Below are 25,752 nucleotides of genomic sequence, written 5' to 3'. Positions count from 1 at the left end.
ATAATTTGCTTGTGATGCAAGTTTCAAGTAAAGATACACACAATATCTTTCACACTAGCATAGAGAAAGTTTTACATTTGAAAGAGTGAATTTTATTCCTTTAAAAGTTGATTTATATTCTGTGTTAAGCCCTACCTTTAGCAGTGCTAGTGCTTGGTAGGCCTGCAATTTTCTGATACATAGACCTTTGTGCCCTAGTATCAGTGTTTCAGTGCCCTAATTATCAGTAATTACAGCCTTTAGAATACACAAGTTTTTGGCAACTTTAAGTAAACGGGTACACTGAGTTTCTTTGTATACATCTCCTCTACAATTACTTTGTAATATAAAGTTGCCCAGCTGTGCTACCACATAGAAACCTGTTCTCTAAAAACTAATATCACTTTATGTTTTCTGCCCCCCCCCCCCCCCCTGTATATCTATGATAACTAGCAATTTAACATTGCTTAAATTTGGATAGGAAAACAAATGTGGGCCCTAAGTGACCACAAAACATAATACCTCATGCCTAAACATAGTAATTCACTGTGTTTTTCACCATACAATTGGTATTTTTGTTGTCTGCTTTATTTTAATTGTTCTTATGATGTAGTAATGTTGATTTCACTTATTGTATATACAAAATGAATTGGAATACCCTTTACGCACCTTTTGGGTGAGATATTTTTTCAATCTCGGTTTTTAGTAAAATGTAGCTTATCATGTTCTTTTCTTAAGGTATACTATATTTGTACACATTTTTGTCCGATTGCTAGTTCTTAGTTGTTCCTCAAGCCGAGTGCTCCTTCATGGAAAACCTGACCAGCAGAGAGCAGAAGTAAACAGGGAACACCTTTTATAAGACGTACCGTTCAAAGTTTAACAGTCTTTCATTTGAAGAAGTTGGGAGAGGAGGCAGCAGGCAACTCCAGCTGACATGATCTGGTGGACAAGTTTGGTTTTTATTTTCTATTTTCAAACCAGTAAGTGTTTACACTTCTTATATGAATTTTATTTTTCACCCCCTCTTTAAAGCAAAGTATGATTCATGTCCACAAGACTTGTTTTATTCCTCTCCGACAATTGTAATCTGTATTTTCCTGAACACATCATTACCCCATGTATTCATGCTCACAGAGTTATTTTTAGTAGAACTTCCCAGGCTTAACGTTGTATTCTTTAATAGTTCTTGTAATTATATTGCAGTGCCAAAAGTGTTTATAATTTAATTTGATGTAATTTTCCCCAGATTTTTACAATACTTTTTAACATGTGTGGTAGCATCAAATGCAACTGATTTAGTAAATGAAATTCTAGATTTACTTATCATAAAATGTAATTGTCAGGAATTCAAAGTGAATTTTAAAATTTAGTTTTAGCTGAACTGAAATAACAGTGTTGATTTGGAGATGTATTCCAAATTAAAATTTTGGCTCAAAATAGTAAAATTCACCAATGTCAATTCCTAACAAGTCCCATTTTAGTTGATACCTCATACTTATTGTTTGACGTAAGAATATTTTATTATGGCAAATCTGGCCTTGACGATCGTTTGATTTCATGAACAGAAACATCAAAAAAGTAACATATTCAATTTACAATCCTTGTAGTCTATGATATTGCACAGGACTTTTTATTTTTAAAATGTCGCCTTTTCTGGATTTTGATGTAGAGCCCATCTAATATCATATTGTAGCAAGGTGAGGTGTAACTGGTCTGACAGTTTGTTCGCTCTTTGTGCAGGTGTACAACTTGGAATTGCCTCACAATTGTCAAACTCTCAGTAATGGTTATTGATTTAAAAAAGACAGCAGATTACATGTTATCTTAAAAGCCCATAAGAATCTGAGAATTCCTGAGATCCTTTTTTTTTTCTTTTTTTTTTATAGGTTTGTTTTTTTGTTTGTGCACAGTTTTTAGATATTTAGCATGAAACAAAAGCATGAAATTATAAAGATGCAGGTCATACATATCCGGAATAGTGCAACATTTTTAAAAACAAAATCTTCATGAGACCATGGACAATAGTGTGAAATAAAACAGAGACACTTAAACTGTTATAAGCAAGACAATTGAGCTGCCAGTTGTCCCTAGATGTAAAAACAGATATATGCTCCAGATGTTAATACATCTAAAGTCTGGTAAACAAGATACAAAGCAGCATATATTATTAAGAGAACATGCTGAAATCAAGCATAAGAGTAAGATGCATTAAGTGCAAATAAAATATGAGTATGGAGCCTAGAAAACCTGTAAAAGGCGCAAGCCTCGTATAAGAATACCCCAAGAGGGAGGTTAGAATAAAAAGTTATGCATCTCGGATGGAAGCCCCTAACCAAGGGGGCAGCAGGGGGGAAAGAAAAAAGTATGCCCATTCATTGGAATCCAGACATTTGCTGTCTGTAAATACATACACATAATTAGGGCAGGTATGCCTTGAAATAGTGCTAGGTAAAGCTCATCCTGAGCATTAGCGAAGTAATATGCAAAAACATAAAGCAAAACAGATACAAATAACGAAAATTAACTTAATTAAAATGACTGAACTGAAACACATTCAACGTTAATATTTAGACTATTTGAAGGTTTTGAATAGGGTGTATCAGAGGTACCTTCACCTTCAGTCACGGAACTGTAGGGTGCGAACATAATGCCCTCAGGACAAAAGGGGTGACCATGGGGAGGTCTCAAGATTCCTCCGGGGAACTTTTATTTTGGGTCGCGTTTGGGATAGACAGGTTTCCTAGAAAGGTCGAAGCCTACCACAATGAGGTTAGAACGTGAGAAGTCCCAATGTGGGCTACCACCAATGAGCCGTTCACTCGCCACCTGTAGGCCATTCCTGCAGACCGTAATTGGGCAGTGGCAGCCTGAGCTACTTTTATCTTTCCTCTATGCAGGGAAGAGGTTCTTTAAATTGCCTGATGTATCCAATTAAAAGAGCATTTCATATCTGGTAAATAAATATATAGAAGCGCTTAAATATCTTTTGATGTAAAATATAAATCAATAAAATTATATTAGCTGCTCTTCACTACTAAGTGTTTCCCTAACACCAAATTAGCAATATAAAATACAATGGAGTGTAGCGCTAAAAACCACACCACAACATGAAAATAGACCACAATCCTAATCAGAACCGATGATCTCAGCCAAAGAGTCAAGACGGGGTTGGAGTCAAACGTCACCATAGCTAATCAGCATCTCCTTATAGTGATGCATTGAATCAATGCATCTCTATGAGGAAAGTTCAGTGTCTCCATGCAGGAAGCACCTCTAGTAGCCAGCTGAGGAGAGCTTTGTTTACATGAACTTGTTTTAGTTGCTGCAGCACCTTGTCTTGAGTCATACAATCACAATTTTTCTGAAAGATATTTTGCAGCAATCATTTCCCACTATATAGTATATAGTGAGGAAAAATGGTTATTTGAAATTTCCGCCTTTTCCTGGTCTTCATTATGTAGCACACCCATCTCTATGTCCAGATAATTGAAATCTCCAATAATGAATGTATTACCAGATGTGCAGCTTTCCCAAATTGCTCAAACAGCTGTTCTTCCTAATTAATATTAACATTAGGTGGTCTATAATATGTCGGAATTATTAATTGATGTTTCTTTTTTACCCCAATCGGATTTCTAACCATAAAGATTCCACATTTTCTTTATCACATTCCACTTCCTTATTATTTGGCTTTAAGTCATGCTAGACATACAAGCATAACCCACCACCTTTCTTGGTTTTTTTCTATGCTTCCTAAATAATGTGTAAGCATTTAGGATAACTTTCCAGTCATGTGTCTCATCCCACCGTGTTTGTTATGTCTATTATATCATATTGCTTAGTGTAAGCTATTGCCTCTAGTTCCCCCATGTTGTTATTTAAGCTCCTTGCATTAGTAAGCATACATATAATATTATCATGTGTCACGTGTATTTTATGTGACTTTTTATTACTATTACATACCAACTCTGTTCTGATCTTGCCCCCCATCTCTAACCGCTCTTTTGCTGCGCTCCCCCTTTCTGTCCTATCTCCATTTTGTAGATTTCTGTATCCCTCTCTCCCTCCACTAGTTTAAAGTCATCTCCAACCTTAGAGCTATCCTGTCCTCCAGCGCAGCAGACCCCTTTCTGTTTAGGTGTAATCCCTCACAGCTATAAAGAATGTACACAGGCGCAAAATTGGCCCAGTGATCTAAAAAGCCAAAACTCTCTTTTGTACACCAAGACGTTAGCCACGCATTAACCTCCCTAATCTCCCGTTGCCTTTCTACTGTGGCACACCGCTCAGGTAATATTTCTGAAAATAGCACCTTGGAGGTCCTTTTCTTTAGTTTACTTCCTAATTCACATTCTTTAGGACCTTCCATTTTCCACTGACTTTGTAATAGGTGTCAATATAGATCATGATACTTAGGTCCATTACCAGCCCAATAATCCATCCAGTATGTGACAGATGTCTCTGTGTGCCACATCGTAGTCCTCTCACATTTTATCTAGTGTTGCAGAGATTAAATGTATAATATATATGACAATCACTCACGTGCAGTGAGTGTGTTCTTGGATCTCCAGCAGCTACTTAAGTGCTCGATACAAAATGAATCATCAGGGTTCAATTACTAAACCAGTATACAGTCCAATGAGCTGCTGATTGTTAGTTATGTTCCTCCTGGGCCTTATGTGTCTTCAGATTCACTGAAGCCTAAATGGCCCCATAGCAAATGACTACAAGGCCATCAATTTTAATTTGGCCGTTTTGCAGGCTAAATAATTAGGAGAAAGGAGAATCTAATATTTATTTACGGTTGTGGCCTGGGGATAGGGGGGCATGCTATAAATGTTTATTGGGGGTGACAATGGCATGTCCCCCCCCCCCCCTTTTATTATTAATGTTATGCCGTCCAGGGTTATTTTAGCCTTAAGTTTGCACTTCTGCTCTCTGTTAACTACAATTCTCAAAAGAAATGATGTCTAAGGCATTCTACAAATTCAACACTGCCGGTAGGGGAGGGTACATTCTGTTTAAAATCATATTCACTGTTGATCCTTCTTTTCATCAGTTTTTTTGTTTTGGAAATTTTGTTAATTTTATTTATTGATATTTTAAAACAAAGTGGCTCAATAAATGTACCATTCTGGATCTATAGATTGTTTTAAATGCCCTACACTGTTATTTAGAAATTATTTAGGGGACAAACTGAATTTTTAAAATGAGTTTTGTTCCAGTCAGAAGTTTTATGGTTTGGCACTAAAATGTTGTCTACTGGTACTGTCTTACCGCAGTGATGAGTAATGAGATACTAATGCTAGGCATTAAGCTAACCATAATGCAAAGGATTATAGCTGAAAATTCTATAAGACAACATCTCTCTGTCTGAAAACCCATATCTACACTGCTGGAAGTTTTAGGCTGCAATGTTATTTTTCTTTGCATAAATAATTAATTTGACTTACAACATTGTCAATAGCACATTAACTCCTTAAGGCTGTCAGGGAGTTCCATGCTGTCCTAAAGATAATGTAATTTAATGCCGTTAGGACGGCATGGAATGTACTCACAATAGGGAGAGTCAGGTATAAATCGATACCTGGGGCTCCTATCTGTCAGATGGAACCATATTTAGTGTCCCCTGACTGACAGATGAGCAGTAGGCGGCTCTCAAACTGAGTGCCGCATACAGCCCTTTAGATCGTTCAGCCACAGTAATAAGCAGCTTGCACCTAGACTGAAGGAGAACCCCAGGGCCTGAAAAGTCCTTGATAGACTCCCTGCTTGCCTGCCTGCCAACAGTGATCAGTGCTGGACTGTTTTAGCTGCCCAACACCAATCACGTAGGGTTGACATAGACTGTGAGAGGGCGACTTGATTTTCTATGCAGCATTAATATTTTCCATTAATTATTTCTGTATCTGTCTGCTGTTTTTGTTATTTTATTTGACTTGTTTTCTTTGATGTATTGTATGTGCCATTAGTCCCTTACATTAGTAGTTTTTTTGTCTTGTCTAAATGAACAAGTGAATGCACTCTTCAAAATTGTTGCCCACAATCAGGGTTATTGACTAGAGCAGGGGTTCTCAACCCAGTCCTCAGGACCCCCTACCAGTCCAGGATTTGGGAATTACCTAGGTGTGTCTAAGGTGTTTAGAAAAAGGGGAAAAAAACACCTTAGACTCTAAGGTGTTTTTTTTTCCCTTTTCTAAACACCTTAGACACACCCAGGTAATCCCTAAACCCTGGACTGGTAGGGGGTCCTTGAGGACAAGGTTGAGAACCCCTGGACTAGAGTGAGAATTTCAAATTTATTGGAAGCATAGTTACAACGTAGTCTAGGTTGGAAAAGGTCCATCAAGTTTAACTTTGAATCCAATTATTTATGTTGATCCAAAAGAAGGCAAACAAAAAACAACAATTGTAGCCATTTCCAATTAGGCAACAAAAAGGAAAAATTATTGACTACATTATGGCAATCCTATTTCTCTTTGGATCAGCAACTAGTTCACATACATATCAATTATATCCTTGAATATTCTGTTCATGCAAAAGGCATTCAGGCCTTTTTTTTCTTTTCTTTAAATGTTAAAAAAAATCTAAAAAATCTATTAACACAGCCTCTTTAGCTAGAGCATTCCGCATCTTTATTGTTCTTACAGTAGAGAACCCTTTCCTCTGCTGTAAGCAAAACAACTTTCTTACAATCTCAATTGGTGACCCTTTTGTCTGCTGTATATTCCTGCTAATGAACAGGTTAGCACATAGTGGTTTGTACTGACCCTATATCTAGTTGTCTAGTGCAACCATCTCCTTTTTCTAAAGATATTTTTCTCCCATTCTTCATAACTAATGTTTTCCATTCCCCTTATTAGTTTTGTAGCTCGCCTCTGCACTTCTGCAAGAAGAATTTCTGCAATATCTTTCTTTAAAACTGTTGCCCAAAATTGCTCTGTATATTCAAGGTGGGGATGAACAATTCATTTATAAAGAGGAAAAATTACATTTTGATCATGTGAATCAATACCCCTGCTTATGCATGAAAGCACAGTACTAGCTTTTGCAATAGCAGACTGGCATTGCGCATTAAGTAGTTTATCTGTAATTCCCAGGTCCTTCTCATTTAATGTTATTCCTAATTCAACCACATTTAGTGACTTGTGGGTTCCGTTTTCCAAAATACATGCCTTTGCATTTATCTGTATTAAATTTCATCTGCTGCTTGCCTGCCAAGTCCCCTAATTTATCCAAACCCCTCTATAGAGAAATTATATCATGTTCAGACTGTATTATTTTACCTAGTTTTGTGTCCTCTGCAAACACAGACACATGACTTCCAATGCTGAGTTTGGAACGTTTCTTACAATTTAGCTACTTTGACCTTAAATTTTAATTTAACTTTGAATCCCCGTAATAATAAATTTAGCCAATAACCCTGACAGTATAAAAAAAGTTTACAATGTTAATACATTTTTTGTAAACTGCTATAAATCATCATAGTGGCATCATTATAATTGGTTTTGTTGATTATTACAGAGACACATTTTTTTTTTTAAATGATTAGCATTTGGAATTGACAATAAGGCCCCTAATTTAAAGAGTTAGATACTGAAGTTTGCCTCAAAATTGTCATTTTTTTTCCTTACTTTTATTTCTTTACAATTAACATCAAATATGCATTGGTTACCAGCCTCAGAAGCTCATGAGATAAAATTCCTTATTACTGTGTATCTAACAGGACAAATTTAAAGGGTGAGTGATGCAATACTTGTCAAAGTAGTGCAATCTTGTTTTGGTTCATTTATAGAGATATGTGTTCTGTTTCATAGAGGACAGGCACATTTGGGTGGAACTGTGAATTTCATCTGGGAAAAAAAAATGGCTTTCCTCCATCTCTATTATCAAGCTGTTTGAGAAAAGTTGCCCTTGCATCTGATAAGCTATACCAGTGATAACAAACCTTAAAGGAGCGCTATAGCGTCAGGAATACAAACATGTATTAAATGGAATAACTCATTAAGTCTCCGGCCCCCTCTCTGTTGAGATTAAAGGTAATTTTTCCCACGTCACTGATTTTTTTTAAATCTGTTTGTTTTGGCCTTAAATTCTGCAATTCCAAACAAATCATTGTTTAGTGAGGGAGCCTGCAGGAGGTTTATTCAAGGAACATGTCACTGTATTGAATTGAAAACGGAGTTAGAGAATTTAATCTACAATAACCAAGCTGTGAGTAGAGTTAGGGGATTTTTATAAAGCAGTCATTTTGGCCTGGATATTCAATAAAAAAAAAATTCAATGCACCATAATTCCCAGTTTAGTAAAAAAAATCTCTGTTATGTCTGTAGTGTAGAGCTAGGAAGCCTGCTGTATCTATTCCAATAATTTTGGGAATATCTGTATACCAGAGCAAATAATTACAGTAAAAAAAGAACCTGTATTAGTCTTCTGACAATTTTATTTGTTTTGCCAGCAGCCTTTATATTGAAATTATAGCTTTTAATAGTCTGTAACGTTTATTTATGAATTGTTGTTCAATACTTGCAATATGATTGCCACGTGGTAATTAATTTCATAGTTATCATGTCTGTATTTGCATGTATTTGTCGTTTGTCTCATGAAATGTTCAACATGCTTTTGAATGATTGAAGAGCCCTGTTTCCTATCAACATCAGGGTCTTGTGAGTGCCTGGACTGAGTTTGGTACATCGTGTGTGCGTTGTGTTTGTGATGACGTGATGGTTTATGCTGTAATTTTTCTTCCACCATTTCATACCAACCAATGAAATAGGAGTTTTCTGTTTAAGGATCACTGTTCTTGCACTGTTTGCTACAAGATGTCTTTATACCCGCAAACATAATAAACAGTCGACTCCTCCCGTAGCTATAAAACAAGCTCTGTTGCAGTAAGGCTCTTTGCCAATGGTGGTAGAAATACTACCTTTATAGCAGTGTTAGAAGTCCACGTCAAGTTCACAGCATTAAATCTGATGTCTGTTTGGAAAAATTTTTGCTATCTGGAAAAAATTAGCAATTTTAAATTGTAAGCCTTTCAGTGCCTTGGGTGATCATCTCATTGCAACGCACTTAAAGGTTCAGAATTATTTTATTTATTTAACTATGGAATGGAAGTATTTTTACACACTTTCCAGTTTGAAGCAAGTTATGTAACAATGTTGATTAAGAGAGAGTAGTAATTATTTAAAGGAACACTATAGTGTCAGAAATTAAAATGTGATTAAAAGGCTGGTTTATCTTAACCCATGAACGTCTTTTTTCTGACCAGGCCCTTAGATGGCTTGTTGAATAGGCACCAAATACTCATGAATAGGATTACCCTAGCAGTTATGTGGCGATAGCAGCAAAATGGTTAGAACCCAATACACCTAGTATGACAAAGTTAGTACAGAGGATCAAAGAAAACTACTTAATGGATACATTAACAGCAATCCTACATAACACCACACATTCCTTTGAGAAAACAAGGGCTCCCTGGACAGACCTGGGGGACTAGGGTACTACCAGGAAGGGGAGGGTTGGCAGTCTTGCGGTGGAACACAGACACAAGGAACTCAAGTTCCTCAGTTAACTCTCAAGCACTGAGCACTGCGCACCTCATGTCACGACTGATGCTGTTCAAGGATTATATTGATTCATTTTGGTGTTAATTTGATTCACATTGTTTCTTGTTATTTTAAAGTTAAATAAACATAAAAAAATACAGCCTCAAAGCTCATTCCTCACAGAAAGCAAACTATTGTGCGGTAGTTGAATGCTAAAATTATCACTGATACCAGCTTTACCTTCAACATTCACATCACCACTACCTACTGTAAAATTAACAATATTCCTGATGCCATGTTACTAGTGTGGCTGTATAGGTGACTGACCCTACTCCGATCATGCTGAAAAGGTGTTTTTACTCAGCTTTTATCCCACTGTGCGCTGGTCTTGCCACAGTTTGCTCAGCCTCCATGGCTGGAATCATCAATCTTGATGATCTCAGCTAATCCAATGCTTTCCCACAGGAAAGCACTAGGAGGCTACTGCGCATGTGCAGTGCCAATCAGCATCTCCTCGTAGAGATGCAGTGAATCAGTGCATCTCTATGAACATTTAGCCATGCATTGAAACAATGCATCTCTCTGGGAAATGTTCAGTTCCTCCATGTAGAGCGTGGAAATTCTGAACAGTAGTGCTGCAAAGAGTAAGTTAGCCTGAGTGACTGCCAATAGAGGTGTTACTAGGCACCAATTTAAACACTGTCTTTTCTCTGAAAAGGCAGTGTTTACATTGAAAAGCCTGCAGGGACAGGCTACCTACACCAGATCACTACATTAAGCTGCAGTGGTTCTGGTGACTATAGTGTTCCTTTATTTATTGTAGCGGAGTAGTAGCATTAACTTCAATATCTCCGCTAGTAGACTTAATCAATATCCAAGAGAAGCGTAGAGCGGCAATCCCATCCCAATTCCCTAACAACTGGACGATACACAGCTTTGGGAGTCAACTGTTTTTTATTGAGCCACAGCTGGCTTTTACACAATTCCCCATGCAAGGGGTTTCCTTAATTACATTCCAGGGGTTTTCCCTTGGTGGACCTTGGTGGGGACAGGGAACAAAGACACATTTCCCAGACTCCTTTTCTATACTTGGAAGATAATTACGTAAGGACAATTCTTAATTCGATTATCTCCCAAGTACAAAAAATTAAACAATATTTGAAACCATCATAACTCATCTAATATTAGTCAGAACTCCATGAAAGACAATTCACTGAATAGCAATGATCTGAGTGCCCACTCTGTCAAAATACCGCTCAGATCCATTTGGTAGAACAGGAACGCCATTCAAGTGAAGTTTAGACCGGTCAAGCACCAGGCGAAGCCCCAAAACAGTTCCATGTGGTTGTATGCTTTGACCAGTCTTCTTTCAGGAGTTTTCACCATTAAACTAACAAATGAAAATGTTCATTAATTGGGTAGTTGTGTGCCTAGTGTTCATTCGTTCCATTCAATCGAATGTCGCTCTTTATAGATGAAAGGAAATGAACGTACGAACAGGTTGGAAGTTCAGCAGTGTTTGTGTGGTTGCGTGTCCGATTATACACCACACCACTGTGCGTTCGTGAGCAAAGACGGCCACCTATCCGACCACTTAGAACCTTGCGGTTTTCTGGTGTGAAAATAGTCAATTGGAGGCACACTCCCCGTTCGGTGGTTGGTTCGACTGACGAACAATATATCTATATTCTGTTCGTGAACCTCAACCAACTCAGTCTTTCATGCAAATAAGTGGATAGTTTTGCCACATTTATTTTAATTATAATACAACCAGGGCTCGAGTCCTGCAGGAATGCGTGGGAACAGCGTTCCTGCACTTTTTTCACAGCAGGAACGCTGTTCCTGTTGTTCCTGCAGGCACTCAGGAGGCAGTAAACAAATGCTGCCCCCAAATGTCCCCCATGTTCCCCCTGTCATGGGGGGACCACCTGATGGACCCCCCGGCAGGCGCCTGTCTCCCTGTCAGACCCGGTGAGGGAGCTGTGCTCTCTCTGCTCTGCTCCCTGGCATGCCGTTTGCTGATGCCAGGAGCCGGAATATGATTTATTGGGGTGAAGGGCGGTTAGGGGCTTAGTGATGCCTATCTACCCTGGGGTGGAACTTGAGTGCAATTTAGAGGGGAGAACAATATCATTTACGCCCACCCTTGTATATTTAATGAGAGCCCACTGCCCAAGGGTGGGAGCTTGTGGGGACATTATGCCCCCAACATTTAATTAATTAATATTAATCTAATAGCCCCATCAAGTTCCTCCGTTAACTCTCAAGCACTGAGCCTGTGAGTGAGGGACAAAAGCTCTCCCCACTTTATTATTAATATTATAGCACCACACTTTTGTGGGGGCCAAGGGAATGCTTAGTCCCACCCATCCATTATCATTAGAGATCTCATCCTCTGACCATGAGTTAGGACATGGGAGAACACCAAGTCACCCCTGTATATTTTCTTTAATTACATAGTCACCACCCTCTGGTCATGGGAGAGGAAAGCTGCTAGAATTTAACTTGCATTAAATCCAGTTGAAAATAAATTAAAAAAAATAAAAAAATTGGTTAAATACAATAGAAAATTATTGACTGAGTTTTGCCAATAATATTGAATCGAGGCCTATATAAGATAACTTTGGACAAGCATTTTCAAAGAATTATCCACTATGGACTTGATTTAATTCATTTGGATAAACTTTTCAAATTATCACAATCTGTTGGCATTTCTTTTTCCAATTGATTTATCTACAGAAGACACCATTAAAGTCTACGGGGTTTTTTGTAGATAATTCATTTGAAATGTTTTTCTAACAAATTATGATCGTTTTAAAATCTTTCCCAAATTAATTCAGTTGAGGCCCATATCCTTATGCGGGGATTGTATTACTGCTGTATGCATTCTTTATTGAGCCCTGACTTGCTGAACGAAATGCCTGGGTATAATATATTCATAAAACTTTATAGCACTAATTTGGGATTTCATTATGTGGTCAGTCTATTCTGTGTAGAAACATCTACAAGCAATCCGTATTATTGTATTTGCTCCGCATTATGTATTATATATACACGCATGACTGCTTTTACAGTTTTATGGGTTAATGCAACTTTAACTCAGTATTGTAGATTACCACATCATGAGAGTGAGAAATGTTAACTAATCCAACAATCATTAACAGAAGCAATTAGCACGAACAAAGTGTTTATAGATTGTTTAAAATTGCTATCAAATGATTGCTTTATCATTAAGCATTTTTTTTATATCAGCAAATCCGTTAACTCCCTGTAGCTACCTGAATGTTATGAAGATTTCTACTTTTGAGAAGATTTCTAAACTATGTAACTTTTTACTTACAACGCTTTATAATTATCATTGGCTGTGATCTAGACTTTGTCTTTGTTTGACTTTTGAACTTCTCTAATATTGCAAACTGTAGAGTTATGACATTCGTTTTGCTTAGAGCTGTGAATTCCAGGGAAAAGTTGAGAACATTATACCATGTGGTATAGGTTGTAAAACTGGTGAAATTAAATAGTGCTCATGCCAGTTTTTTTCTGAGCTTACACTCATTTAAGACGCTTGGTGTATGTAGCCGTCCATCTACATTGTATGATTTATTACACCGTTTTCCATTAGTTTGAAATGAAATAGTTCTTGATTCCCTGACAGTGGTTACTTTTAGTAGTGAGCCTCAGGATTGGAGTTAAGACCAGTCATATAATAATAAGGGTGAAATTAATTGTATTTATTATTTTGAAAAATGATCTAAGACAGGGGTAGGCAACCTTTTAGCAGCACTGTGCCGATATAGGATTGTGATGTCCCGTAGCAGCCGATCCTATTTTTTAAATTGAGGTGTGTATGCTGCCGTATTCTGCTTGTGTTATTTTTACTGTAATTGCTTTGTATCGTTGTATTTGTGCGTATATGAGCTATTAATTGTATATGTTCATTAGTAGTTAATGGTATCGTGTATGATACATATGAATGTCGGCTGTGTATGAGGGCTGCTTGTGGAATTGTGTGTGGATGGATAAGTCACATTGTGTGTTTAGTAGTGTGTGGTGGCTGTTTGGGGTAATGCATGTAGGGTTGTGTGCATGTATGTGGATTGTTAGTGGTGTTGCATTTGTGGGGATTGTGTGTATGTTTGTGTGTAGGCTGTTCGTATTATTTGTATGAGGGAAGGGTTATTCTGCATTTCTGTGTATATCTAGCAGTGTGGGTGGCTTCCCTAGGTTCCAGTGGGGACCAGGCCGGCCAGGTATAGCTCAAGTATAGGAGCTGCAACAGCAGCGGCAGGCTGCTCTGCTACAGTGTGGATTCCCATTCACAAGTGCTGGGAGGAAGTGATCTGAGATTACTTCCTCTATGTGCTGCAATGCTTAAATTGAGGATTGTCCTTCACCATCTCTTCGTATTAGCAGATATCTGAAGTTTTACTGGGACTCCTGATAGGACAGAGCCTGTTTAGCTCTAGCAGCCTTGAGTGCCGTGCAAAGACACCTCGAGTTTCGTGCATGGCACTAGTGCCGTAGGTTGCCTACCCCTGATCTAAGATGTTGTTATTCCATTAGAACACGGGGTAGTAGTGCATTGATGACTGAAACCACAAGTAACAGTAATTTCTAAAATGTTCGCATTCTCCACAGAAAATAATGACATTTTGCCCCAGAAATTCTTTCTGTGTGAAAATAGTCGTCAATTATTTTTATAAACCTAAGAATATCATAAAATACCCAAAATCTATTTCTTGAGAAGATGTAAAATATAAAAAAATTACAAAACGTTAATAAGATCTTGTGGAACGTCCTTATTGCTTAACACTAGTCCTAAATGAACCAAGTAGTTTGTGTCTAAATTCACATAGCATAGAGTACAGTAGCATTTCAGACCTCTGTTAGTCCAAGGAGAAATCAAGACTGATTTTTGTTTCCTTATTTTTTGGATACAACTAGGCAGAATTTAAGCCGTTTTCTATGCCTTGACAGTACCTAGTCTCTCGACCTTACATATTTTATATAGGCTTAAATCAAGTCTAACTATGTATTTAATTAAATTAACACATTGTGTAAAATGTACACAAATTAAATCTTTAGTACAACGTAGAAGTATGTGTTGGGGGATAAATGGCATGTTTTCTCATGTGTCAGGATTTGCATCTCTGTGTTACCATTCAAGGCGATTACCATTCCAAGAATTGTCACATCACCTTTACAAACTAGATAATGATTGACTGTAGATGTCAGTGTGATAGTGTAGGTAGGGGGAAGGGTTTTCAGAGTCTCTCTTCTCCCTTCTTATTGTAATCCAAAGACAAAGTACACAATTCATTTTTTTTTACATTACTAACATTAGTAGTTTTTAAAGGGAGAATGATAACCATTACAGCTCTTTATAGTGGTTACAGTTTTTAGACGTTGTCCTGATAATAGAAACATAGAATGTGACAGCTAGAGATGTCGCGAACATAACATTTTCCGTTCGCGAATGGCGAACGCGAATTTCCGCAAATGTTCGCGAACAGGCGAACCGCCATAGTCTTCAATGGGCAGGCAAATTTTAAAACCCACAGGGACTCTTTCTGGCCACAACAGTGATGGAAAAGTTTTTCAAGGGGACTAACACCTGGACTGTGGCATGCCGGAGGGGGATCCATGGCAAAACTCCCATGGAAAATTACATAGTTGATGCAGAGTCTGGTTTTAATCCATAAAGGGCATAAATCACCTAACATTCCTAAATTGTTTGGAATAACGTGCTTTAAAACATCAGGTATGATGTTGTATCGATCAGGTAGTGTAAGGGTTACGCCCGCTTCACAGTGACAGACCAAACTCCCCGTTTAACGCACCGCAAACTGTTGTCAGAGGCAGACACACCAAAAAAATGCCACACTGCTGAGCTCTGCAATGACGGCATTCTGGTGGTGGCAACATGCGTTGATTGGCGTGCTGTCTGGCTGACCCCGGGTGCCGATGCATGCTGTCTGACTGTGCCACTAGCTCCTTGCGTCGACCTCCCACTGCTTCCAACTCGTCTCCTCCTCCTCTCTGTCTCCCCATCTGAACTTTCCCCCTGTTCTTCTTCTCTTCTAGCGGGCACCCACGTGACATCCACGGACGCATAGTCATCATCAACCGCTTCACTTGTATCTGACAACTCAGCAAAGGAAGCAGCAGCGGGTACAACATCATCATCATCACACCGTACGTCCATGTGTGTAATGCTGCCTGACTGAGACATATCCCTGTTATCTACATCCTCTGGCAATAATGGTTGCGCATCACTCATTTCTTCCAACTGATGTGTAAATAACTCCTCTGACAGATCAAGTGAAGCGGCTGTGGAGCTAGTGTTGGTGGTGGCGGCAGGCAGGCGAGTGGTAACTTGAGAGGTGCCCGAAGCTAAGCTGGAGGAGGATGGTGCGTCAAGGTTCCGAGCAGGGCCGGTGCAAGGATTTTTGCCGCCCTAGGCAAAAGAAAGATTTGCCGCCCCCCCCTCCCACCTCCCACCCCCCCAGTGACATCTCAATGCCCCATCCATATGATCTGCCATATGAACTAACGCCAGTGCTGCACACAGTGTGTGTTTACATTAAAAAGCCTGCAGGGACAAACTATAGACACCAGAACAACTTCATTAAGCTGCAATGGTTCTGGGGACTATAGTGTCCCTTTAATGTGAGGTAAATTAGAGATTAGTATCACTAATAATATACTAGATTGCCTACTTACAATCAGATGAGGATGGTGATGGGCTCTGGCTGCAGTCTGGCTCCACTGGTCTAGTGTAGAACAGGATCTCTGGAGGCTTTGTAACTGTGGTCACAAAATTCAATGTTCTGGGAGAACGGGAAGCAGCTCCATTTTTGGGGCCCCTTACATAGCTCAAGGTCTGGGCCCCAGGGCCTGACGGTGAGTATGCCCATAAGGCCCACCCATAAGTCCACCTACATGTTCCACCCATGAGTTCGCTCACAGGGAGTGGAGTGTGTAGGGGATGTGTTATGTGTTACTGTAGAGAATCTAATGTGTGTGCTTATGGAATGTAGTGTATAGGGATACCAGTTTGTGTAGGTGATGCAGTGTGTTTGTGTGTAGTGGAAGCAGTGTGTTTTTTTTGTAAGGGATAGAAAGCAGTGTGTGTTTGTGTATAAGGGATGTATTGTGTGCTTCTTGTTGTGTGTAAGGGATGCATTGTGTGAATCTGTGTTTGTATGCATAAGGGATGCAAAGTGTGTTTCTGTGTATGTAAGGGATGCAGTGTGTGTGTCTTTAAGGGGTTCGTTAAGTGTGTGTAAGAGATGCATTGTGTTTCTGTGTCTGTGTAAGAGAAGCAGTGTGTGTTTGCATGTGTGTGTAAGGGATGCATTGTGTGTTTCTGTGTATATGTGCAAAGGATGCATTGTCTTTATGTGTAAGGGTTGCATTGTGTGTGTGTGTGTGTGTGTGTAATGGATGCATTGTGTGTTTCTCTGTGTGCAAGGGAAGCATGTTGTGTTTCTGTGTGTAAAGGGATGCATTGTGTGTGTGTGTGCGTAGTGTGAAAGAGCTCCCTGTCCTGCCCCCTGTCCTATAGAGCTCTCCCTTCCATCCCTTAGAGATCTCCCCTGCCCCTTAGTGGTTTCTCCTCTCCCCCCCACCTCCCTTAGTGGTCTCCTTTTCTCCCCGACTTTCCATTAGTGATCTCTCGTCTCCCCTTTAGTGGTCTCTGCTCTCCTCTGCCTCCCCATTTCCATTAGTGGTCTCTCCTCTCCCCCCACCCTCCCCTAGTGGTATATCCTCCATCCCCCCTCCCTTAGCGGTCTCTCCTCACCCACCTCCCCTAGTGGTCTCTCCACCACCCCCTCCCTTCTTTAGTGGTCTCTCCCTCCCCCACGTTCTCCTCAACCCCCCTCCCTGTGTTCTCATCTCCCCCCGTGTTCTCCTCTTCTTCTCCCCCGTGTTCTCCTCTTATTCCCCCTTCCCTATGTTCTCCACTTCTCCCCCCCTCCCAGTGTTCTCCTCTTCTTCTCCCCACCTCCCGGTAATCTTCTCTTCTTCTCCCCCCCTGTAATCTTCTCTTCTTCTCCCCCCCCAATCTTCTCCACTCCCCCCTCATTCCCTGTAATCTTCTCTTCTTCTCCCTCCAATCTTCTCCACTCCCCCTCCCTCCCTGTAATTTTCTCCACTCCCGCCTCCCTCCCTGTAATCTTCTCCCCCCCGCCCTCCCTGTAATTTTCTTCACTCCCCCCTCCCTCCCTGTAATCTTCTCCCTCCCTCCCTCCCTCCCTCCCTCCCTGCAATATTCTCCCCCTCCCTGTAATACCCCCCCTCCCTGTAATATTCTCCCCCCTCCCTGTAATATTCTCCCCCCTCCCTCCCTGCAATATTCTCCCCCCTCCCTGTAATCCCCCCTCCCTGCAATCTCACCCCCCCCCCAATCTTCTCCTCACCTTCCCTGTAGCGTGGCCGAGCGCCTGTCCGGTCCGCGGTACATGAGTTTCTGTTTCCTGTACCAGGCCGGACTGACAGGAAATGCACACTGAGTGTGCACTTCCTGTCAGTCCGGCCGGGACCGCGGACCGGAGAGGAGCTCGGCCACGCTACAGGGAAGGGGAGGTGAGGCAGGGCGGCAGCCGCCTGAGCGCTCTCTATAGAGTGCTCAGGCGGCTGTAGAATTTAAAGGGCCAGCGATGGGGGCGCATGGCGCCCCCTCCTATATGGCGCCCTAGGCGGCTGCCTAGTTCGCCTTATAGGAAGCGCCGGCCCTGGTTCCGAGCGGAAGCTGTAGAAGATTGGGTGTCCTGTGTTAGCCAGTCAACTATGCCCTCAGAACTTTTCGAGTTCAGGGTACGTGGCCTCTGAACACTGGGCATTATTCTAGGGCCAAAGGGAATCACAGCACCACGACCACGACGGCCCCTGCGGGGTTGCCTGCCTCTGCCTGTCATTTTTTTTTTTGATTAGTGGTACTATGCGTGCAAGCTACTGTGACAACAGATATGAGTGGCACTGTGCACTGGCAGAAGTTGGCAGAGTAGACGCTGTAGGCCTGACACACACGCTTGCAGATAACTAACTGCTATTCTATCTATTATAGTCAAAAAAAAATAATTTTTTTAAATGTACACTTCTGTTACACCAGATATAAGTTGCACTGGTGTGACACTGTGCCCTGGCAGGCCCTGAAACGCACACGTGTGAAGGAAACTGACTGCTATTATTTTACAGTCAAATTTCTAGTTTTTTTTTTAATGTACACTACTGTTACACCAGATATGAGTTGCACTGGTGTGACACTGTGCCCTGGCAGGCCCTGAAACACACACGTGTGAAGGAAACTGACTGCTATTAAATTACAGTCAAAAAAGTTTTTTGTTTTTTTTAAATGCAAGCTATTGTGACACCAGATATGAGTGGTGGCACTGGGCAAGAGGGCACAGTATACGCTGTGAGCCTGACACACACGCTGGCAGGCAGGCAACTGCAATTACATTACACAGGAAAAAAAAGCAGACTGATGTTCTAGCCCTAAAAAGGGCTTTTTGGGGTGCTGTCCTTACAGCAGAGATCAGATGAGTCCTTCAGGACTGTAGTGGACACTGAATACACTAGACTAGCTATCGATTTCCCTATTAAATCAGCAGCAGCTACACTGTCCCTCCTCTCACTAAGAATGCAGCTTCCGGGGGCGGGGCCTAGCTGTCATGGAGGAAAGACGCACTTTGTGTGAGCTCCCTCAATATCTCACTTTAAGCAGCTATCAACAAGCAAATTTCACCCCAAAAGGGGATGACCCAGCAATGTTGCTCCTACCTAACCGACCCGACATGCTTAGTAGCGGTCAGCAACTCGACAGAGTCTGACTTATCTCCGCGTGGCAAGTGTGGCCTGGTGCTCACCGGGCGGGAGAGGCGGCCGATCTCCCGATCATGGGATGCCCAGGAGCAGCTACTTCCCGGCAGGAGCTCCGTTACCCCCCCCCCTCGGACCGGTGGGGGTTATCCCGGTCCACCCCTGAGAGGCTGTCTGGAGCTAATGGGCGCACAGAGCACAGCCACCCAGGCTGACATACTCATCTGCGACTCTCCCAATATGGCGGCAGCCGCGTGTCCTCCTGGTATCAGCAAAGCATGGCAGGATATTGAGTCTAAGCTGGACAGACTCTTTAATCAATTTTGGAAGCAAATAACAAGCAGGAAGTCCCAACAAGCTCCACCACAGCCCCAACAAGCTCCACCACAGCTAAGCGAAGCAGTCCCCATTAAAATCCACCAACACAAAAGGCGTCGAAGACGGGACCGGATGCACAAACAGAAATGCAGAGCCTGCCCCACGTCAAACACTCGCCTCCACCTTAAGCCACCACAATCCCGCACCGGACGTGAAGCACCACCGGGACAGATCCGAACACCCGACAAAACAAGCTTCCACCACCTCAAGCCGCGAACCCGGCACTCAGCCAGAGACTTGCCTTTGTTGTTCCAGGTATCAGGGACTCCCAGGGTCTGCACCTGGCGCCCAGAAGGGATCGGATGAGCACAAGCAGTAAACAGCAGCCTTCCAAGCATGTCCCACTATAGCCGATCCTCCACACCATGCCTTTGATCACACGAACTGCTCTCTGCACATTAACTAATCGTAAAGTAGCAAGCGTTTAAACATGTCATTATTTCACCTCCTAAAGAGTTTATTGTCGTAGTTCCTTACATGCCTTTACCTTAACTGTTCATGTATTATGTTATTCACTAGTCTCATCTCATGGGGCGACTCACACTTGATTTATTACTAGTGGTGGAGCTGCTGATATAGCTTACTAGCGCCAAGTACACCTTATCAGTTCACCCCACAGTTTTCAGGGTCAAGTGAGGGGACTGGGATGGCCATAGCAAAACCTTGATTGTGTGGTCAGTAAACCATTTTTGTATTGATTTTGATGTATGTTTTGGATCATTGTCCTGCTGGAAGATCCAACCATGGCCTATTTAAGCTTTCTGGAAGAGGCAGTCAGGTGTTCATTTAATATCTGTAGATATTTAATAGAGTCCATAATGTCATGTATCTTAACATCTGTAGAGGTCGTCTGGCAGAAAAACAACCCCCAAAACGAGTTACCACCATATTTAGCCATGGTAATGCATGGTGACACATAGGCCAAATGGCTACATCTCTGTGTGTGCCAAAGCCACTTCTGGTGTTTATTGCCATAAAGCTCTATTTTGGTTTTATCTGACCATAGAACTCAATCCCATTTAAAGTTCCAATATGTCACGTCCTGCTCTGTTCTGTGGAGATGTCTGGCAGGGCCGGCCTTAGGGGTGTGCGAGCTGTGCGGCCGCACAGGGCGCCATGGTGCAGGGGGCGCCCTGCGGCCGCATAGCTCACACGGCATGTCTGTTAGCCGCAATGCTAACAAGGCATTTGCCTTGGGCGGCATTTTCCAGGGGGCGGCAAAAAAAGCCGCCCCCAAATGCCCAAGGCAAATGTCTTGTTAGCCTTGCGGCTAACAGACATGCCGGGCTGCTGGGCGGTGGGGCGGCGCTGGCGGGCGGCTGGCGAGGGAGCACTTCCTTTGAGCTGTTTGCTCAGCTCCCTCGCGCGCCGCAGAGTGAGGCTGGGAGGCGGAGCCGGAATATGACGTCATATTCCGGCTCCCAGCCTCACTCTGCGGCGCGCGAGGGAGCTGAGCAAACAGCTCAGAGGAAGTGCTCCCTCGCCAGCCGCCCGCCAGCGCCGCCCGCCCAGCCCAGCAGCCACTGGACCACCAGGGAGGAAGAGATCCCCCCCAGCATTCCCAAAGGTAAGGAGGCTGGGGGGGGGGTGTCTAAATAAATTTAAAAAAATGTGTTAATGTGGGTGAGTGTGTGTGTCTGTTAGTGTGTCTGTGTGTGTGTGTATGTTAGTGTGTGTCTGTTAGTGTGTGTGTGTGTATGTTAGTGTGTGTCTGTGTATGTTAGTGTGTGTCTGTGTCTGTTAGTGTGTGTGTATGTTAGTGTGTGTCTGTGTCTGTTAGTGTGTGTGTGTGTGTGTGTGTATGTTAGTGTGTGTCTGTGTATGTTAGTGTGTGTCTGTGTATGTTAGTGTGTGTCTGTGAGTGTGTTTGTCTGTTAGTGAGTGTGTGTCTACCTGTGTGTGTGTGACTGTTTGCCTATGTTTGTGTGTGTGTGTGAGACTGTCTGCGCGTGTGTGTGTGACTGTCTGCGCGTGTGTGTGTGTGAGTGACTGTCTGCGCGCGTGTGTGTGTGACTGTCTGCGCGTGTGTGTGTTTGACTGTCTGCGTGTGTGTGTGACTGTCTGCCAGTGTGTGTGTGTGGCTGTCTGTCTGTGTGTGACTGTCTGCGCGTGTGTGTGTTTGACTGTCTGCGTGTGTGTGTGACTGTCTGCCAGTGTGTGTGTGTGGCTGTCTGTCTGTGTGTGACTGTGTGTGTGTGGCTGTCTGACAGTGTGTGTTTGACTGTTTGTCTGTGTGTGTTTGACTGTCTGTTTGTGTGTGACTGTGTGTGTGTGTGTGGCTGTTTGCCTCTGTGTGTTTGGCTGTCTGCCTGTGTGTTTGTGTGTGGCTGTGTGTGTGGCTGTCTGCCTGTGTGTGTGTGTGTTTGTGTGTGACTGCCTATGTGTGATTATCTGGGCAGACTAGATGGGCCGAATGGTTCTTATTTGCCGTCACATTCTATGTCTGTGTGTGTGTTTGTGTGTGGCTGTCTGTGTATGACTGCCTGAGTGTGTTTGTGTGTGTGTATGGCTGTCTGCCTGTGTGTGTGTGTGACAGGGTGTGTGGGAAGGGGTAAGGAGTGGGGGAGGGGGGGGCGCTGTGAAGATTTTTTGCACAGGGCGCCCAAATGCCTTAGGCCGGCCCTGATGTCTGGTCTTGGCTTCTAGTATCCAGTACTCTTGTTACAATTCTTGTTTAGTTTTTCTAGGTTTTTCGGTTTTCTATTCTATGTCTGGTTTTCTTTATGCTGGGATTTCTGGGTTCATTCCTGTAATCCATCCCTGGGATTCCCAGTCTCCAGGTTTCATTTAAATGTTTGTTTTATGTTGCCACACCCGTTTGTTTTCCATCATTCACTCTGTTTCAGTGTTCCTGCAGGCAGCTCCTCAAGGCTTCTGCCCTTTCTTGCAGGTAAGTGCTATATATGTCTTTTGGTTGTTTTAGCATACATTAGGCAGTGTAGGACCTGCCAGATATGGGGTACATTGGCGTTGTTGGCAGGCTTATGCAATCTATGATCATATAGTGTGACTAAACCCCCATAATTTCCATATGTAGTACTTAGTTATTTCTCCTCTTGTTTTGCCTATGTTATCTTGTCTTGTTTTAGTTTGTATACCCAGTCCATGTCCAGTACTGTCCAGTCATGCCCATGTTATGTTCATGTTTTCCTCATGTCTTGTGTATATGTTCTGGGTTTAGCTTACTATCCTTCTCTGGTTCTGGGTTCTCCTAGTTTTGTCTTATTTCCTTGTTTGGTGCCTATCTCTAGTCTGCCTTGTTTCTAGTACTGGATACAATCTTGCTGCAGAGCCTCCCTATTCAGCTCCTGGGAGGTCTGCTTAATTTCCAAGCTCCTAGTTCCTGGTATCCGCTTAAGCTGATTCAGGGTCTTGGTATATGGCTGCACAAACGCTGGTGCTCAACACCAGGGGGCGTGCGGTTACCCTGCACCAGACCCTGCTAATCCATCTCCACGCTGTAACTCCTACTTTGACCATCAGGCATACAGGGTCCCGGTCCTGCACCGCCGCCCGGACAGTGTCTGGGTCCCGGGCATCGGACCACCACCCTGACACAATAGGCTCTGGCAAACAGAAAAGTTTTTTCGTGAAACCCTTCCAAGCAACATTTGGTGATGTAGGGATGTCGCATTGTAGCTTTGGAGACTTTCTAACTTCTCCAAGTCTCCAGCTAACTTCTTCAAGTCTCCAACTGTTCTCCTTGGAGATTTTTTTTCGCTACTCTTTACAGTGCGTTGAGACAATATAGACACACGTCCTCTTCCAGGTTGATTCATGACATTTTCCTGGTAGAAATTGACATTTTCAAAGCTTTTGCTATTTTCTTATAGCCACTTCCCATTTTGTGAAGCCCAACAACCTTTTGTAACACATCACAGCTATATTCCTTGGTCATACCCAGTGATGTATGACTAACGGAATTTGGCCTTCGTGTTACTTCATATTTTTACCCCTTGGAAACAGTAAGTCATGGTTCAACAATTTTCTGCTCCTAGTTACCAAACTAAAATGTAAAATATCAGTGGGAATGTACTTCCAATATATTTTTCTCATATGAATTAATATAGATTCATATGGCTGCCAATAATTGTGCAACACATATATAAAACAATTTGTAAACCATCTTTTATAAACCTGTTTTGTGTTTGCAATTGTTTGATATCAATAAGAGCAGAGTATTTTTGTGTATTTTTGAACAACAGGTTAAACAATAAAGACAAATTTGCACAGCCTTCTTTGCTCAAATTTACTAAGGGTGTCAATATTAGTGTCTGTGTATCTGTATGTGTGTCAGTGTATATAATAGAGAATGTATAATATAGTATATATATCAGAGTGTGTCTGTTTATCTGTATGTGTATCACTGTGTATGTCGCAATGTAGGTGTATATGTGCATACATCTCAGCAATCAAATGTCAGCAAATATACCATTGCAATTTAACATCACCATTACATACAAATGCACCTCTGTATTAAAACACCAACATTATATATAAACTCCTACATTCAAAAGCCCACACTACACAAAAATACATACATGCATTCAAACGCCAACACTACATACAAGCACACCCCTACACCCACTCATGAATACTCCATACAAAAACATGCTTACATTCAAACACACAAACACTCTTCAGTGCTAAATACAGCCCTGCAAGGTTGGAATATGGTAGATACCCAGCTTGGGAAGCATTGTAAGAGTTTTATGACACATGAGGATCTTCCTTTTGGCCACCCTTGTGATAGGGGGGTCCCAGAAAAGTTTTTGCACCAGGGCCCTATCTACATTAGCTATCTACTGCTGGCAAGTCTGAGATCATTAGAAACAAAAATAAATATTGAAAAGGGAGTGGCCATTAATAAAGTACAGTAGATCCTAAACGTATTCTCTTGATAACTTCACAATTTCGATAGTTCTACGGTAAGAATAGATTACACACGAAACTTACTGAAACAATTTGCTTCTGTCCTACAAAGATTACAAAGATTTTGGTGTTTGAGGTTTAAACATGAACTGGCCATTGTTCAATGTCAGATGCAGAGTTGATATATGAACTATTTAGATACAATAGCAGCATGATTTCCACTAAACCAATACTTAAATTAAATTTCTGGAAAGCTAATAACCTGATTGTAGAACATGGAAACATTTCAACAGACTTGACAGGTATACAGAAAAGGACGGTATAAAGACCAAACACAGAGAGTGTTCACTACTTACAGTGCATTGATACACATCTTATTTGGATCAAATATAGGTCCTGCAAGCTCACTTTGAACAGGAACAATGAGTGGACCTGATATCTAGCTAAAGGAGCCCAGGTCTTCTGCACATTTATATTTGACTTTCACAAACGTCCTTTTTTGTTTTTAGCATGCCCAGAAATTCTGAAATATTTTAGAATCTGGAATAAGTTTCAGTTTAAATATGACCTGTCCTCAAATCACAGGGGAGGAATAGGGGCATTCCCACCTAGTTCATAATGTCAGGATTTACTGAGATTTGAAGAAGATGGAATACAGAGATACATCAACCTATTTTAAGAAGAGCACCCCTAAAATCTTCTTTAATAACTGCTAGAGTACATCTGACCCCAACAAACTGTTATCTAGATTTCTTCAAATTCGGATTTTCCTTACGTACCATAAAGCCATTAGTATGACTTTTCTTCTCCTTCTCAAAAGGAATTATATGTGGAGAGAACCAAATGCCTCCTGTGTGTCCAATCTGTATTCTTGGCTCTCACCTCCGAGACCCTAGGGCCACATTACTAAAAGGAAACAAAAATGTAGTGGAGTTTTGGAGAGGGCAGACAGGACACGTGGGAGGTGTAAAATAAGCCCTTGGAGAGCTAGATTGAGCAGGTGCCAATAACAAACTTGAAAGGGGTTTAAATGAGGAAGTCCCAATATGGATCATGGTAGGCTACATGAAACGTTGTGGTAGAGGGTATCGGCACTTACTGATGACATACAAGTCCATTTTGTACCCCATGATTGTGTTGCTATACA

General features: G+C 41.7%; 1 protein-coding gene across 1 annotated transcript in view; it reads left to right on the top strand.

The window, feature by feature from the left end:
• Nucleotides 1-887: 887 nt before the first annotated feature.
• Nucleotides 888-25,752, top strand: part of MELTF (melanotransferrin) — an 80,409-nt gene continuing 55,544 nt past the window's right edge. The window contains exon 1 of the mRNA XM_063442730.1: nt 888-962. Within this exon, the coding sequence (XP_063298800.1) occupies nt 917-962 (46 nt within the window). The 5' untranslated portion in view covers nt 888-916. The remainder of the gene's footprint in view (nt 963-25,752) is intronic.

Source organism: Pelobates fuscus, chromosome 2 (assembly GCF_036172605.1).
Source record: "Pelobates fuscus isolate aPelFus1 chromosome 2, aPelFus1.pri, whole genome shotgun sequence".
Taxonomy (NCBI): domain Eukaryota; kingdom Metazoa; phylum Chordata; class Amphibia; order Anura; family Pelobatidae; genus Pelobates; species Pelobates fuscus.
This window is presented reverse-complemented; position numbering and strand designations above follow the sequence as displayed.